An 18,483-nucleotide genomic window follows, 5' to 3' on the forward strand; every position below is an offset into this window, starting at 1 on the left:
TTAGGGGAGGGCCCTCTGCTTTACTCAGTTTACCAATTCAAATATTAACCTCACCCAGAAGCACCCTCACAGACACACCCAGAATAACGCTTGACCGAGCATCTGTGCAGCCCGTGGCCCACACAGGTCGACACATACAATTAACCATCACATGCTTAGACCTTTAAGTAAACCACATATATATGGGTGTGTGTGTGTGTGTGTGTGTGTGTGTGTGTGAGATTACTGTTTTTATAATCTGGAGAAAAATATTATAAATAAGAATATCCAGTATGTGGAAGTCCTATGTTTTCCAGTCATGGTGAATATTTGTATTACAGAAGGATTCACTGCATAGGAATAAAATTTGCATTATCTTTTTAATTTCAACCAATTTAAGAGGTATTTCTTAATGCCTACTGTGAACTGTACTCTTAACTGGATGAAAAATTGGGTGATCCCTGAGTTTTTGGATCATTCTGTGTGTTTTACAAAGCCACATGCTTCTACTCTATGAGAAAGCTTGAATAAAATAAACTATAATTAGGCAAAAGTTGTTTGTATTATCAGTTTATAAAGTGATCCCTTATTGCATAAGACTGCAAGATACCCTTGGAAGCCAGCCTTGGAAGTAGATAAATGGCCAGTTGGCCTCTCAGCCACCAGAGCAGAAGTCTTGTGCTTAGTCCCTGTCCTTTGTGACTGCTACATCGTGTGACATCAGTGACTGCCCCCTCCTGGTGGGTCTCTTCTCAGGGCTTCAGCTTTCCCTGGTTTACCTCCACGATCCTTTGCCTCTTCTTCCCGGGCCCCTTCCCTGGCTCTTTGCCCCTGAGTCTGCCCCTGAACTGTTGGTCAGTTGCTGGTTTAAGCCTTCACCTCTTTTCCGAGTCAGCTATTTTCTGTCTGTGCACATTTGCAAGGCTTTCATTCCATAGGTCTGCTATCTCCAGCCCCACCTCACTCTCCAGCACCCACCCAGGCTGCGGACCCTGCATGTGCCTGTCCTTTGACTTCCATAAACTCAACATGACCAAAGCAAAATCCCTTTCTCCTCCCAAGCCTTTCTTCCTGTGTGCTCTAAATAAGCTCAAGGCTTCATGTTCTTGCCATTAAAACCAACATAGTTAATTCTGTCTGAACAATTAACGTGTTACCAGGTCATGAAATCTGAATGGATGAAACTTTATTTGTTTATTATCTTTTAGATTATCATCTGTGGAAGACAGATCATCTGTAGTTACTTGTCTCAAAGCATAGAACTAAGAGTCGTTCAGCATTACATTGGTCAAGATGGACAAGCTGTGATTCGAGAACATTTTGACTGCCTCGCAGCCAAACAGAAATTGCCTTCATACATACTAGAAAACAGTGAACTGACAGAGTTGTGTGTGAAGGCCAAAGGAGATGAAGATTGGTCAAGAGACGTGTGCTTGGAATCTAAGTCCCCTGAGTATAGCATTGTCATTCAGGTATGAGAAGTAGGACAGTCTGGAATAGAGCAGTTTTAAAATTAAAAATTTCTCCTTGTGCTCTTTATTCAGTGCTTTATTTTAAAAAATGACCTGTACAAAAGAGGGAGATCTGAAATAAGATAAAAAAAAAACTTTGAATATTGCTTCTCAAACAGTTTCGTCCCATCCCACAACAACACAGCTGTTGTATCAGTTCCAGTAGTTTTTAGAGCCGAGATGCTACCCCTTTCAGGTGGAGGCAAGTTATATCTTGAGAAAAATCCTGATGCTCCAGGGCTTAGGGTGGGGGTGCAGGGGAGAGGGGAGGGGAGGGTGTGTCCTGCCCACTTGAGAATCTTTGCAACTGTCTGTTCCTTTTTTATCTCTTCCTCCCATTCCACCATCATCACTTTCCTTGCCATGAACGACAAATCCTCCCCTCCATTCTCCCACCCAGTCTTGTGTCAGCCTCTCCTCATACAAATGCCTTTGTCTTTAAGCATTGGCCTTGGGGCGCCTGGGTGGCTCAGATGGTTGGGCATCTGCCTTCGGCTTGGGTCATGATCTCCAGGTCCTGGGATCAAGCCCCGAGTCGGGCTCCCTGCTCAGCAGGGAGTCTGCTTCTCCCTCTTCCTCTGCCTCTCCCCACTGCTCCTGCTCTCTCTCTCTCTCTCTGTATCTCTCTGTCTCAAATGAATAAATAAAAAAATTCTTAAGAAAACAAAAAAGAAAGCATTGGCCTCATTGACTCACTGCACATTCAGTTTATGCCATAATGAAGTCTGGTTTTGCTTATTCTCTGTTTTTAATGGCTTTTTTCTATAACTTTAAACTTTTTAATCCTCCGAACCGACATTATATCTGCGCCTCATTTTGATTAATTAGTAAACTGTTCAGTATTTAATAGAAGCCTTTTCTACCTCATGTGCAGGTGCCATCTTCAAACAGTTCCATTTTTTATGTCTGGTGCACAGTTTTGACATTAGAACCCAACTCTCAAGTGCAACAACGAATGGTGAGTGCTTTCCAATCCTAAAATATGGTATATGACTCTGACCTTTCCTGTTCTGAAATAAATTAAGGTCAGAGTGACCCAGGGAAGAGATTTATTGCAAGTTTGTTTCAGCATCAAACAGCTGGGGTACTGCAACAAAGCAAATATGAAAGTTGTCTGTCCTTTTGTTTTTATAGATTGTGTTCAGCCCTCTTTTTATCATGAGGAGTCATCTTCCAGACCCCATTATCATACATTTGGAGAAAAGGAGTCTGGGATTGAGTGAAACACAAATTATTCCCGGAAAAGGACAGGAAAAACCACTGCAAAACATAGAACCTGACCTTGTGCATCACCTAACATTTCAAGCAAGGTACTGGAAAAGTCCTACGTTTTCCTAAGAGAGATTCAGAAGAAAAGCAACCTTATACTATTGAGGGGAAGAAGGAGGATAGAATTCTTTGTACGAATCCTTATCTTATGAGAATGTTTTTTTATAATTGCCCTGCCTAGTGTTCTCTTATCCTCTTCAATGGTTTTGGATAAAATTCAGCCTCTTTCATTAAACTTAGATATAAACAAGAGGGATTGGAAAATTTAATTGACACATAATTTCTCTAGTGGAAGAAGAGATGAATAGAGCTCTCACCCAGGCATGTGGGGGGCGGGCACAGGGAGAAGGGGCCAGGGCCCAGATCATCCAAAAACTGTGTCACCAATCCCTAAATCCCCAAAAACTGACTCAGTGTCAAAAAAGGTATTGGTCTATAATATAGCTATAGTTCAGTTTTTTTTTTCAATAAATTGTAGATCACCTTAGAAAGCTGATATTTACTCCTGTTTTTTCTTTTCCATTTCCTAGAGAAGAAGACGATCCTTCCCACTGTGCCGTTCCTATCTCAACCTCCCTCATTAAGCAAATAGCCACTAAGATACACCCTGGAGGCACAGTTAATCAGATCCTTGACGAATTCTATGGGCCAGAAAAGTCCCTTCAACCCATGTGGCCCTATAATAAAAAGGATTCTGACAGGTAATGTTCTCCAGTAATCTTTTTCTACAAACACTTCTCAATATTAATAAATAAATGACCATTCACCAAAATGTTAGATACCATAAAAGAAGGTTTTTAAAGATTGATTGATTTGAGAGAGAGAGAGAGAGTGAGAGAGGGCAAGCAAGGGGAGGGGCAGAGGGAGAGGGAGAGAGAGAGAATCTCAAGCAGACTCCTCGCTGAGCGTGGAGCCTGACATGGGGCTCCATCCTAGGACTCTGAGATCATGACCTGAGCTGAAATTGAGTCAGCCACTTAACTGACTGAGCCACCCAGGCGCTCCAAAAGGTGTTTTAAAAAGAAGATATTTGCATACATATATCAGAATATGACCTTTTATCGTCTGGGTAGATGTATTTTATGGACTGCTTTACTCATAATCTAGAACATAATTGGCATGAGAAGTTTCTCCTGAATGCAAATTCAGCATTGAATGATTCTAGTGTGAAGAGGTGTCATACAAGAGCATTGTGTGTCTGGAATCCTTAAACATATTTCATGAATACTGAAGTCATCGTATTTCATTGAGTCTCTTGGATGTGGTATTTGGAACAGGAGTGAACAGCTGAGTCAGTGGGATAGCCCAATGCGAGTGAAGCTGTCAGTCTGGAAGCCATATGTTAGAACCTTGTTGGTAGAGCTTCTACCCTGGGCCCTGCTTATCAATCAATCCAAGTGGGACCTCTGGCTGTTTGAAGGAGAGAAGATTGTTCTACAGGTTCCTGCTGGCAAAATTATTATCCCTCCTAATTTTCAGGTACTGTAACTTTTTTTTAGCTAATATGAATTCTTTTCTTTCAACAACTAGCCTTTATTCTGAGGTCGCATTTATATTCCTAACAGAATCAGTTGTAGAAAACTGTCCTCTTAGATGCATATGTAAGGGGTATGGAATGTTCTTTGATATTCAAAGACCTCTCAGATGTCTTTTTTTTTCCCCATCAGCAGTATTCATACTTGAGTTATCATTAAATTTGATAACTGTACTAGTTACATTTTCATTTTCATTGTGTACAGGATATTTGACAAGCATTAGGATTGGCCTACTCAGGGTATGTTAAGGATATAGAGCCATATTCTCTGCTAACCCGCTCCCTAGGTAGACTTGTGGTTCTTACAGAAATTCTCAGAGATCTGCAAGGTGGGTAAAATTGAGGATTTCTGAGCAACTATTTCTGTCAGGGCCCCTTTTCCCTTATAGGTGGACCTAGATGTCCATAATCATGGATGTTCACCCAATGGTTGATAATAACAATATGGAGTCATTGTTGGCATCGGTGGCGGGGGCGGGGGGGGACCCTAATGTAAAACAGAATTTCACAGCAAGACTATATTCCATCACAAGAGAACTTTCTTGATAAGGCTAACCCATTTCAAGAAAGCACATAAATCTGTAAGAAAATAGAATGCAAGGAACTCCTAACTGTTTTCCTGGTGGGGAACAATTGGAGAGTCCTTTTTTTGAGCTCTAGTTCATGAACATCTTTATTCAATTGCATTTTTCCTGTGTGGTTTTTTTTTTTTAAATAATCAGATGGTGTTACCTTATGGAATTGGAATGTTGACCTACATGTACCTAAGGTTGCATATTATTCTTTAGTCAAATGAAATGAAACCCTCCGTTTTTAAGTCTTTGTTATTTATAGGGGAGCCACAGTTTGGGTTGGGGTTTTTTTTTCCTTCCATAAAGATGAATTCCATTGTGAATCCAAGAAAACATTTCTCTGAGAACTAAAATAAAATGTATGTTGCCATTACAAAAACAAAAACAAAACTCATAAAGGAATTTGGTTGCCTAAGTAGACTTATTATATAATATAAAAAACTTCCTGTGAATTGAGATAAAACTGTCAAAGTTAAGAAAAATACTTTATAATTGAGGCATTATTTTTCCAGGAGGCTTTTCAAATTGGAATATACTGGGCAAATACAAACACTGTGCACAAGTCAGTAGCGATTAAACTGGTCCATAACCTGATGTCTCCAAAGTGGAAAGATGGAGGTAATGGTGAGGTTGTGTCATTGGACGAAGAAGGGTTTGTTGATGCTGAAATAAGACTTGGTGCTTTCCCAGGACATCAGAAGGTAGGATCAAAGTCTCTGTGGCTCAGGGGGAATAGCATGCCATCTCTTCAACCTGTTTAATATGAGTCTACCCTTTTCTTTTTAGTCCCTTTTCGGCATCACATGCTCTAGACAATTTATAACAGTGAAACATGTGATTTCTTAGACCTCTCTGTTTCACAGGGTTTTTTTTTTTCCTTTACCAGTGATAAAAGCCATGTCACATAATTTATCCAATAACCGCTCTGTTTCAGAACACTCAGCAGTCACTTGATTGATCGTATGTGGGTGAAAAAATGAACTTATTCCAAAATATCAACAAATTATGCTTGGCCTCCTTTTCTTAGAGCGGGAAGTAGAGTTGCTAACATTCTGAGCGCTGAGTGAAAAGACAAACCTCCCATAGCAAAGGTTATGTTCCTGGAAAGGGCATCATGAGCAACATCAACTCTGATCCTCCCATAGAACCTAGGGTTATGAGGGAGTTCTGTTCCTGAACAGAGAAATGGTACCTAGGATGATATGAATACAGAAAACCTACTTCATCAGTTATTTAACTAAATACAAACGGTGTATGATTTTCAGCATCAATCTTTTCTAAAGTCTATGAAAAGCAATTTAGTTGAGTAATACAGTAACAAATCACATTAACCTGTGTGTACGGCCGCACAATATCATAGTGTCCCGTGTTGAGCTCTCACGCTGTACTTCATACTATCTTCGTTATCTTAACCCTCCCAAATCAGAAGAAGAAGGGCTACTTCATCAGAGTAGCACGATTCAGAATGACCCTTCTCTGAGGAGAAGTTAGATTTTGAGAGGCATCTTTGAAGAGCTTCTTGAAAAAAAGTTAGTGTCATTTGGTAACTTTTTAAAAATAAATTTCTCTGATACAAAGAAGTTGGTTTCTCTTCGGTATTCAAGGCTGGTATCCATTTCCTCAGAGTTGTCTGGGCAACACATGTTTATGCACTGCTGGCCAAAAGACTGTAACATGGGTGTAAATGGCAAAGAGCTGTAAGCGTGAATCACCCAAAGCTGAAGACTTGTAAGTTGAGATTGATCATCAAGACCTGGAAAAGAATGTCACAATACACAGTCTAACACCCAATACTTCCAGCACCTCACAAAGTGGCCACAGCAAGTGCTGAATAAATGTGAATGAATGAACAGACTGTTGGAAAATATATTATTATATATATTTGTAACTCCTTTTTCTTTCCTAGTGATTCTCAAACTTTTTAGTCCCAGGACCCCTTTACTCTCTCCAAAATCATTGCAGACCTCTAAAACCCTTTTGTTTATGTGGGTTTTAGCCATTGATACCCATCAAACTAGAAATTAATACAAAAACTTTAGAATGCAAGAAGACACAAACATACATTCTGTTTGCCATGACAGCGATGACATCGTAGGTCATATAACCCCTGGAAAACTCCACTGTACACTCATGAGAGAATTAGAGTGGAAAAGACAATAGCATCTTGGTATTATGATGAAAATAATTTTGACCTTTGGACCCCCTAAAAGGATCTCAAAAGACTCCCCCACACACATACCAGGGTCCCAGGCCATACTTTGAGAACTGCTATCCTGACATTACCACTTACTAAGTGGGGATCGTTAGGCAACGAGTATCTTCTCTGAACACCTGTCCCTCATAAAGCGCGGTAAGGGAATGAGAAGGTATGTGGAGGTTAAGAGCAGTACCGTAGAATCACACTGCATGGTTTCCAATCCCAACTGTCTTTATGACCGTGGGCAAGTTACTTAACCTCTTTAAGCCTCACTTCCCTCTTCTATAAAATGGGGCTAAGAATAGCTGCCCCGTGTGGGTTTTGTGAGGATTCTGTGAGTTAACACGCATCAATACTGACAACAGGCAGCATGCAAGAAAGCAACATAAGAGGTCCAATCCTTGTTTTGTTTTGTTTTGTTTTGTTTTTATCGTCATCACTGTTAAAGTTCTCAGAACGCCCAGTGGTCCACACTAGGCCTTTGGCAAGGTAGCTGCTGGGATGAGCATGAGGAAAAGGGGGAGGAATGCTTAACTGAATTCTTTATGTTGAAAAGATGAGTGACATCTGTTTACATAAAAGTGTTTATAAATAAATATTTTGTGAGGGAATTGGTTAAATAACTTGAAAACAAGTCTCTATCACTCTACCATAGCAGCAGAAAGAACTGGTTCACTGGGATACCCTGTTGCAAATAGTGGCCCCTTTTAGGGGCGGGGACATTTTTGAGACTGGGGGGGGACTCCGATAAATACTCTGGAACAAAACGTAAAATTGGTACTATCCTGGGCAAACCGATAGATAAAATGGCCTTTTAAAAATAAGAAATTTCTATATGCCATATAATATTTTTTGCCTTAATGTATTTTATAAAAATTATTCTTTCCTTAATTGTCTTGCAGTTATGTCAATTCTGCATTTCCTCCATGGTACAGCAGGGCATACAAATTATTCAGATTGAAGACAAGACTATAATAATCAATAATATGCCATATCAAATATTCTTCAAACCGCAGTTATCTGTCTCCAAACCCCACTCTGGAAAGGAGGTAAGCGGTTCATAACCTGATTGATTTGTCTTCAGTTTTGATACATTAGCAATAAGTAAGATTAATTTTTTAGCCTAGAAAAAATAAAAAAACTAAGACCGAATACAGGTAAAAAGAAATTTATTTGTTACTGAATGAAAACCGTGGATGTCCTGGTCAGCGCTTCCGAGGTAATTAACGAGCAGAAATCCTACAAAAGCAGCGGATCCTGACACACGGCCGGATTAGTGCCACCTGCACCCCATCTGCTCAGGGCTGCAGCACACACGTCTAGCACGCTTGCTAACCCAGAGCCCCAACAGCAGGGACATGGGCCTGAGGACTGGCCCCTGGGTCTCAGGGAAAAGAACATCTGCCTCCCAGGCTGCGGGCCGAGAGGAGCCATGTGGTCAGAAGGCTCGGCCCCAACGGAGCCAGGGATTTGGGAGCACTGAGTTCTCTGCCCACGAGGAGAGTAACTGTGAAAATGTACCAGCTCATTTATGTGGCCATCTCACTGGCAGAATATGCAGAAAATGAATTCAAGAAGGGTTTTTGATTCACTTCTTTATACAATTAAAATGGTCACTTGTATTTTGAGGGAGAAATGAGATCTTTTCAAAGGACTTAAACACATAATATGCTAAGTGGTCTGCTATTGTTTTATGCTATTGAAACTATCACACAGGAACATATTTTCTTTCTTTACCTCTGTCTGCATTTATTTTTATCCCTTTCAGCTCCTAAAAACTACATTAGAACAGTAAAATGGGATGAAAGTCTTACTCTTCTAAGCTTACAGTGCATTATGGTATTTCCAAAAATGTCAGAATAGTAGAATTTCATCTTGGTTCATCAAAGTATTGATAGGATACGTGACCAGAAGTACCCAGCTGGGACAGAGAGGTCAACAATGTTCGCATTTTAGGTGAGGATTTGGCCAGAGAATGAGCATGTGAGCGGATAATTCTCCTACTTCTCCCCCCCTACAGTTTTCTGAGACACTGGGTCAGGGCTTTCCACGCTGACATTTCCTTATCTGAAAATAGGCATAATTTCACACTGCTTGCAGGTTTTGGGTGGCGACTAAATGAGATAATATGAGTAAAAAGGCTCGACACCCAGGAGATGGTAGTAGCCAGCAGGAGCCACACCACCAGCATCGCAATGACCTGATTTGCCTCGGCTTCCTGGAGACCAGGGGAAGGCCCACGTTCTTCTGGGCAGCTGAGGAGTGTCCCCTTTTTCAACCCCACCCTGCTTCAGGCAGGTGTGCAAACTTTCTTAAAGACACATGCTAATCCCTAGCCTCTCGGGAGACCGTGTGGGACAGTGGGAAAACCACCAAACAGGAAGCAGGAAGCCGGGCGCTGGCAGGGCTTTGCCACCTCACCACCTCTGTGATGTTGGACAAGTCGTCAGCTCTCTGGGAAGCAGCTTCCTCAGATATGAAAGAGGAGTTTTAAATAAAGTATCTCTCAAGGTCCTTTTTAAGGCTGAAATCCCGAGACTCTCTACCGTGCCACAAACCCTGTGGAATTTCAACCGACGGTTGGGATCAGAGTTTCCTCTTCCCTCAGGATAAGCCTTACACGAAAATTGTCTTCTATGCTCCCAGTCCATCAGCTCTCTTCTTCCCAGGGCCCCGCAGGGCTCAGGGCTCACCCTTTCGGTTCGGCCATCCCTATCCAAGAGGACTCCCTCCCCAACACGTGGCATGTCTACCCTTACGACATCTGGATTTTTGCAGTACCGGGGGGCCATTGAGGACTTTGCATCACCTTCTAAATCACCCCGGCCTTATCAAGTCTCATTATGTCTAGGAAAGCAGACCCTGCTCCCACTGCTTGTAATAGGCTCATTAGGGTTTTCTCGTGGGACTGGGATTCTAACATGCCCGTGACCCCCACCTGCCTACCTCCTGAGAATCCATGGTTATGGTTTCTTAGAAGCTGTGCCTTCAGAAGCTTAGCTTCTCTCCATTGGTGTAGCCACTGTGCTATCTCGGCATTGTCTTTTTCTTTTTTTCAGTATTTCCACGTTCCAGACAGTGCTACTTTCAGCATTTGCCCGGGGGGAGAGCAGCCTGCTGTGAAATCCAGCTCCCTTCCTTGCTGGGACTTAATGCCTGATATCAGCCAGTCACCGCTGGACACATCCCTGCTTCAGAAACAGATCTTGCTGGCCTTTTCTCCCTCGGCAGGTGCCGCCGGCTCCCATTGCTGGAGCCTGCCGGCCATAGTTAGACAAGAGTTTCCCAGGCAGAGTGTAGCAGTGCCCTTCGGAAACTGCGGGGGAAATGGCTTCTGCACCAGGTACATCCGTGTGAATGCCCTTCTTTGCTTGTCGGTACGGCTCTTCATCCAGGTGCCGTGCTCCCTGGATGTAAAACTAGGTTTTACTTTTATTTTTAATGGCTTCTAGACATTGTATGCATTGGGCATATGTTGTGATCACATGTGGCTTGTCCTGGTGTACTACTGATGAGATTTTTCCCTAGTGCTGACGCAGCTTATCCTGGGGCGGGGGGGGGGGGGGGGGGGGGGGGGGGGGCAGGTATGATAGTGTTTGTCCCACAGATTAGTGGCAATACATCGCAAGGAAAAGATCGCCTTCTGTGAGGACTTCTTAGCCTCTGTCAAGGGTTAAAATATGAGGGAGGCCAAGTTGGAAAACCCTTTTCCTTTCCCATATTTTACGTCGACTTCAAAATGGAATTTTTCTTTAAAAGTCATTAAGAGAGATAACTTAGATAAATACAAGTCACAGAAGACTCTGTTCTGTGGTTGTTCCTGCACGCAAGTTGCTCCGATTACCGATTACCAATTATGCAAATAACAACCACAGAATCAAGCCGGAGACGTGTAATGGTTTGTTCATACTGGACTTTTAGTTTGTGGTTGTTTTGCATGCAATACGTCCCTTCTGGAGCTGTCAGGAATAACTTATTTATGGTATATGTAGAAAGTACAAAAGAAAACATATCGTGATCTTACCAGAGGTGCCTTCTTCTCGTGATTGAGAATTTACGGACTTTGAGACTTTAGCTCTCCTAACTTTTTGATGTCTACAGAGATTTCTAGTAGTCATAGTTTAAAAGGTAACTTCCTAACTCATGTTATCCATAATAGTAAGGCCCTGTTCCCTACATACATCCCTTCTTCTTTCACAGCATTCAGAAATATCCCTCATTTTATAAACACTTTTCATCTCTGATCCTGGACAGGAGTGGTTATATTTATATTCTGGCTGGAGAAGTTAAGTGTGGGGAGTTTAAGGAAGCATTTTTGAAAGTGATGTGAACCTATGTCGAGAAAACAAAATTTATTTTTAAAACTGAAAGACAAAATCTTAAATAAGATTGCATTTGGGAATGATGTTTAAAATTCTAAGAATTGTAAGACATGATTTTATTAATATAATTTAATCTTATCTATGAATACTAAACTAGATATTAGATTGAAAATACCATATGTTAGTCCTGGCCCCTAGCTTTCTTGGCTAGCAAGAAGAAATTCTCTGAGGTTGGCTTGCCCCGGCTCTTTCAAAATTAGGCTGGGAAAAGAACTTTGGTATGTATCCAAGGACTGCACTCTGCCAGTGAATTCACTTCCTACAGCCCCATCTCCTCCTGTCTCTCTCCTCCCCTCACTCTACAGTGCATGTTGGATGGTGTTATTAAGATGATTTCCCCAAATGCTAACGGACAGCTCACTTTGGCATTTCAGGCAAATACTATCTTTGGGAAGGACTCACACTGGTGAACAGGATAAATGGCAAATGAGAAATTCTTCAACGCATTATCAACTCCTCTTCATCTGTGTAAACTGAGGGCCCCATTTGGCAAATACCCGATTCCTTTGGTTAATTTGATCAGTCCATGCAATTTAAACTGCAGAGAGGATTTTTTTTTCCTGTTTTGATATGAAATATTGTTTGGTCGTCTGTGGTGTGAACTGGAAAGTTTCTGTCTCTCCATTGCAGGGCAGCCTCTGCCCACACAGCAGTTTTTCCAGTGCCAATTAAGACCACTTTGCCCTTGGTGGTCTAAGTGGAGACCATGTAAAGTACGGTGATGTTGTGAATATTGACAGCAGGCGTTATGAGCCTGCCTACCTTTAGAATATAAAAAGAGCAAGCACCCAGATTCTCTAGCATTCCTTCTAAAAGTACATCAGCTCCTCTTATGCCAAAACTTACCAGGCACTGCTGAGGAAGAAGGCACTCCATGTGAAGAGGAAAGCAGGGTAGGAGGCAGGGTTAGTGAAAGGTTGGCTCTAATTCTAACTGGTAGACGTTATGTTTTTCCCCTTTTAAATAATTTTTTACGTCTTGGAATATTTTATGATAATCATATGTTAATGTTGTGAAAAAAATCGGTAAAGCTATAATTAGCGTATGACAGTTAATGGATGAGAGGGTGGCCTCCTTTCTCTGGAAACATTTCCTCTGGTGGATAAAAGAGAAGGCATTGTAGAGTGGTGAATATTACAAATCTGAATAAATATGGACCAGGAGAGTAAGCATTCATTTTTTTCTAAAGCACTTCTGTCATTTGATCTGATTTCATTCTAGGGCAGTAGCACTGACATATCAAGAACACTTTGGAGTGACTTACTTAACCCTCTCAGAAGACCCTAGTCCTCGAATAATTTTCCACAACAGATGTCCAGTAACAATCCTTATAAAGGAAAACATTAAAGGTATATTTTATAGCATTAAATTTAAATCATATAAAACCTATATTCTTTGCGGAGGTTTTTAATTCAGTAGCTACCCATGATCCTGTGAAGAATGTTTAAATAAAAGTATCATTCAGGGGCACCTGGGTGGCTCAGTCATTAGGCATCTGCCTACGGCTCAGGTCATGAACCTGGGATCCAGCCCCGCATCGGGCTCCCTGCTCGGCGGGAGGCCTCCTTCTCCCTCTCCCTCTCCCACTCCCCCTGCTTGTGTTCCTTCTCTCGCTGTGTGTCTCTCTCTCTCTCTCTCTCTCGGTCAAATAAATAAATAAAATAAAATCTTTAAAAAAAAAAGTATCATTCATCCCTCTTCAAGAAGTTTCCCCTGCCACATTATATTAAACATAATATCCCTTTGTCTTTGTCTTCAAGGCCTAAGTCTGCATATGCCTTTTTTTTTTAATTTCAGATATTCCAAAGTTTGAGGTTTATTGCAGAAGAATTCCTTCTGAGTGCTCAATTCATCATGAACTATATCATCAGATTTCCAGTTATCCAGACTGTAAGACCAAAGACTTACTTCCCAGCCTCTTCCTGAGAGTGGAATCTCTGGAGGACGTAACAACCGAGTGGAGTGATGCTGTCGACATCAACAACCAGGGGACACAGGTCAGTGAGCCATGCGTCTTCCTGCCACGGCCCAGACACAAATTCCCTTTTCTAAGGGTTCCATGCTTATCTATTTTTGAACAGAGTTTTTCAAACACTGCACTTCTTGTCTCTGTGAGGACGCATGTGTATCCATTTTTACGTCCTCATTTGATTATAAATTCTCAAATACAAGTCTGTATCTCCAAAATGTACTTACAACTGTTAACCAGCATGGAGCACTTGGTAAAGGCAAGCCCCTGTTGGGTCTAATCCAAGGTCAAAAAGGAAATACAATTGTTAGACTTCTCTATGTAGAGGGTAGTCCTACTGTCCAGATTTTAGGAAAATCATAATGCCAACCCTAGATTCATCCCCTCTCTTGAAAGTTTCAAAACTTAATCTAAAAATATACATATTTTTGCTGAAAGTACGTAACAGTCTGCAAATATAAGTACAGTTTAAAAACCCTGAACAGATAAATGTCCCGATTTGTCTGTCTTACTCTCCGTGTTAGTGGTGGTTTATTTTTATTGAAAATGGCATATGATCCCAGCATTTCATTTCTGCGGTACTGAAAATTTGCCAAGGTTAGGTGTATGACTAAAAACACACATTGTCGTGCAGCCCTCCCCGCTCTCTAGTCCGTCATCACCGACAGAAACTGTCCGCTTCAGGCACTCACTCCCCAGCCTCCCTCCACTCAGCCCCCGGGGACCACTGCTGTCCTTGGTGTCTCTGAACTTGGCAGGTTCGAGGCACCTCGTGTGAGTGGAACCACACCACACTTGTCCTGTCGTGCCGGCTAGTTTCACACAGCCTAGTTAGTGTCTTCGGTGTTCGTCCGTGCTGCGGCGTGCGTCGCCGCTTCCTTCCATTTTAGGGCTGAGTGATCTATGCTGTACTTTGTTACAGTTCTTTCACACCTGTTCGTTCATTCGTAGGTCCCATTTACTGTAATGGTTACAAGACACCTATTAAATGTATAAGTATATTTACCGTAATAACGATTATCATTTAATAATCGCTTACTGTACGCCAGGCATCGTGCTGAACACCTTGCATTCATTCCTCTCTAACCCTGCCATAGCCGTACACGACAGGACGATGATCTCCACGTTACACAAGTGAAAACTGAGACCTCCAGAAGTAGCACGGCCTAATTCCCTTGTGTTATAAGAGAAGGAACTGGGGTGTGAGCCACACCTGCCTGACTCCAAAGCACTGCTCCATACCGCTGTGCTATGAATCCTACTTCCCTGCCTGGGATTCCTGAACTCCCTCTTCCCCAGCTGGCACATTCTTTCTCATCTCCCAAGAGATTCTCTCTCTTCCCCTCACTGCAAAGTCTCCTCCCCACTACCGGCCCGTCCACATGTTCATATAACATTTGCAACATTTAATTGCATTTCTTTCTTCTTTTTTTTTTTAAGATTTTATTTATTTGAGAGAGAGAGCAAGCGAGCCCGAGTGGGGGAGAGGGGGGAGGAGAGGAGCAGAGAGAGAAGCAGACTCCCCGCTGAACAGGGAGCCCGATGTGGGGCTGGATCCCAGGACCCCAACTGACTGAGCCACCCAGGCGTCCCTGCAATTATTTCTTTAAGTGATTTCCTACCAAGTTAGAATTCCTGGTGGTCAGATACCTGCCTTATTCATCCTCAGCCCACAGCAGAGTGCGTGTCAGCACCCTAAGAGTAAATATCAAATCAGTAAATGAATGAACGAATGAGAAGATGAGATTAGGCGAGAGAGATGGTGTGAAGGAGGGAAAGAGAGCCCCAGGTCTAACCTTGGGAAAGGTCAGCGTGTCAGTGCAGGGCGGCAAAAGAGACGGAGAGGAAGAGGCAGAGGGGCAGGGGGGAGACAGAGCCTCTGGAGGACAAAGTTTACAGGCTGTCAAATGGTGGAAAGAGGGAAGCAAGGTAGCAAGTGGAAATGACAAGTTCAGAGTGAGTGGAAGGGAGGGAGTGGAGGAACATGTGAGAATTGTTTCTGGTCTCCGTGCTGCAGGGGCGGAGTCAGTCAAGGAGAAGTGGGGAGGACAGTGAGGAGCGGCCGGGGAGGTAAGTCCAAGGCCCAGGGAGTGTAGTTGTGCTGGAACAGGAAGACCTCGTAGAAAAGAGGTGGGGATGGACATAGGTTAGGGAGAGCTGTTTGGAGAGAGGGACCGGAAAAGTGAGTGTGAATTGACCCTCCGAGGACTTAAGTTTATTGTGAAGTATGGAGTAAATCATCCGCTAAGAGGGAGAGGGAAAGGGCTGGGGGTCTGGGGAGAGAAGTAGCTGCAGAAACAGACAAAGGATGTGGCCAGGGACAGGTGCAGGATGAGCTGAGCAACCCGGGGGCCACAGTCACCTTGGAGACCTGCATTCGTAGTGGCCCCAATTACAGGGGAGCGGTTTCTGTCAGCAGTACTCACTGGCTGCACACTGAAAACCTGCTGGATCTGCGCAGCCCCAGGAGACGCTCCTGGTCTCATTAACGTACAAAATAAAGATTGCAAGCTGCCCAAGGGTTCCTGAACTCCTCTGCATCGGTTTGAAGATTTTTCAAACCTTGCTTGCTTCTGTAGGTCTAGGGAATTCTTGACAATAGGCATTCTGCCTGCCAAACCTTATTTCAGGGATTCCCGTTCACTCTAAATTTCCTCAAACCTTTGTAGTCACAGATACTTCAAAGCTAGGAGGAGTACTCTTTCCAACACCCTTATCATCCCTGGTCTGAGGACCCAGCAAAGGCTCATGTTCCCATTAATCTTGGAGGAGCTGTGTGCCATATGTCCCGCAGACCATGGCTCACTTCCTACTCTGCAGGAAGATTTGTTTCAGACCCTCACCAACATCTCCTCGGTAATACACCAAGGCATGTAAATCACCGGGGAGCGAAGGGCGCTGTGTCCTCTGATGAAAGGAAGCAGCCCTTCTATAGAAGTGAGTTTGTCTTCCAGGAGCCTTTCCTCAGCCCTGGGTCTGAGCCCCGTGATGCGCATTTCAAAGCTGACCTTAAAAAAGCAGGATAAAAGCACCGTAAAATCCCCAATCTGCCTCAAGGAAGACAACTCCTTTAGCTCTTGCCGGTGATCGGCCCTCACCTCAGCTCTGGAAATAGGACAGTGTCATGTCATATAATTTCGAAATGGAATATGACAGGGAACATGCAGAAAGTAAGTTTATAATCACACAAAGAGGTGTTCTTTGGCTCAGGAGTTATTGGGAAGGCCTGATAGCATGTAGGCCACAAAATTCTGACCGTTTTCGGAGGGGGCTTTCCTGGGTCGTGTTAGTAGCTCGCACCTGCTAGAAGACATCCCCTGCTTGCTCACCAGAGGCCCTGAAGCAGCAGCTGGTGCTCTTATCCTGAACTTTACAGTGGGTGGGAGCCTGACTCCAGGGGAAAACATCTCTAGATTCTGAACACATAAGTAAAGACATAAAAAATGAGCTTTTGTTGAGCATTTTAAGTCACAGTTTTGATCCCATCAGGAAAACAGTTTAGAATCCTGCCTAGTTTATGGGACTGCAGTTTCCGATAATCAGAAACCTTATTTTCATCAGCGCTAGGCAGTATTTTTTTGAATAAAAAGGTAACAAAGAAAACGTAGCTGCCGTTTAACTAACGCAAACACTGAGAAGCATGCATCAGTCACCAATCGACAAATACTTACTGAGTCTCTAATACATGCCAGACGCTGTCACTTGGTAGTGGGACCACGTGAAATACAGTGAACGGGAGGGAACGCTGCCCTTGCACTTGGGAGATGCCACGTGGGGGAGACAGATGATAAGCCAGGGCTCCCCAGGCTGTCGTATTGTGAACTCTGGAAGCAACTGCGAAGGGCAGGTCAGTTGTCCTGCTAGGATGTACAGCAGACAAGCTTGAGAGGACAAGGAGTACCTCTCCAGTAAGAGACCTCGCATCTCTGCCTTCAAGTTGAACAGGCATGAAGTAGACAAGAAAGTGGGAGATTTTTCTCGGCGGAAAGAGCAACATGTTTGAAGCTTCGGTGCTCAGAGAGGGAGCCTGGTCCCTTCGGGGATCTAAATGCCAGTGTGGCCAGAGTGCCAGATAAAGGAAAAGGGGGCGGGAGGGGGACTAGTAAGGCAGTTCAAGGCCAAACCCGGCCAGATTCAGTATCTGCAACCAAGGATTTGGGTTTTTATCTTAAGAGCCATGGGAAGTCTTTGACTTGTTATGAAAAGCAATTTCTGAGCCACTGAAACAGCAAAGAAGAATGAGCAGTTTGCACCCCAGAAGGTTTGCAGGTGCGTTTTCTTCTAAAAAGATCCAGGAAACTCTCATGATCTTTGACACTTAGCAGAAGTGTTCCATGGAGTCAGTGTCACCAGGATTTTCTTCTCCGTGTGTGTGTGGAAGGTGGGGAGTAACAGTCCTTCATGTTTCTGTAGCTCTCTAACATTTACAAAGTGCCCGCATATCCACAGTCTCCATTCTTTCGTTCATTTATTCGGCAAGCTTTAATTGAGGAACTATCCAGGGCCAAACCCTTTGCCCCAAACAAGGCCTTACTCCTGCTCCAAGGACCTGAGCATAAGTAAATAAATGCAGTCAAGTGGAGTAAGTCCCAAGACAGAGCCTTTGATCACGGCAAAAATTCTAGGATCATTAGGGCAATAATTTTTCTGTTTATTTTCCTGATGAGAGGATTGAGGCTTAAAGAGTAATCAGCTAGGTGGTTTATAACTAAGCAGGATCAGGCTGGAACCGGGATCTGCCCACATGTAACCTGGTCTTATTTTTCCTGTACCAAACAGAGGTCCCTGTCTGTCCTTTGGAGTCCAGCCCTGGCTACAGATATTGCTACCTGAAGGTTCATGAAAGCACAGGTTAGAAGAGCTTTTCTACTTTCCCCTCTACGCAGGGCAAGAGTCCCTCCCGTGCCATCTCCCGTCAGTGTTCTGGCTCGGGCTTATTCCAGCAGTGACTATAGGAAAGTTTCTGCTCGTGTCGAGCTGAAAACCCTCCCTCCGTGGCACCCACTCATTCATCCTTGTTTTACCCTCTGGGGCATCACAGACTGTTTACTTCCCCTCTAATATAGCAAC

General features: G+C 43.3%; 1 protein-coding gene across 6 annotated transcripts in view; it reads left to right on the forward strand.

Annotated features, from left to right (window-relative positions):
- VPS13B (vacuolar protein sorting 13 homolog B) overlaps nt 1-18,483 on the forward strand; it is a 749,374-nt gene that overhangs the window by 694,686 nt on the left and 36,205 nt on the right. For all 6 annotated transcript variants that reach the window (XM_032421506.1, XM_032421505.1, XM_032421503.1 and 3 more), the window contains 10 exons: nt 1,188-1,451; nt 2,365-2,448; nt 2,625-2,800; nt 3,290-3,460; nt 4,037-4,238; nt 5,378-5,566; nt 7,965-8,111; nt 10,122-10,405; nt 12,666-12,793; nt 13,242-13,441. In XM_032421506.1, the coding sequence (XP_032277397.1) occupies nt 1,188-1,451; nt 2,365-2,448; nt 2,625-2,800; nt 3,290-3,460; nt 4,037-4,238; nt 5,378-5,566; nt 7,965-8,111; nt 10,122-10,405; nt 12,666-12,793; nt 13,242-13,441 (1,845 nt within the window). The remainder of the gene's footprint in view (nt 1-1,187; nt 1,452-2,364; nt 2,449-2,624; nt 2,801-3,289; nt 3,461-4,036; nt 4,239-5,377; nt 5,567-7,964; nt 8,112-10,121; nt 10,406-12,665; nt 12,794-13,241; nt 13,442-18,483) is intronic.

Source organism: Phoca vitulina, unplaced genomic scaffold (genome assembly GCF_004348235.1).
Source record: "Phoca vitulina isolate PV1807 unplaced genomic scaffold, GSC_HSeal_1.0 scaffold25, whole genome shotgun sequence".
In the NCBI taxonomy this organism is placed as follows: Eukaryota; Metazoa; Chordata; class Mammalia; order Carnivora; family Phocidae; genus Phoca; species Phoca vitulina.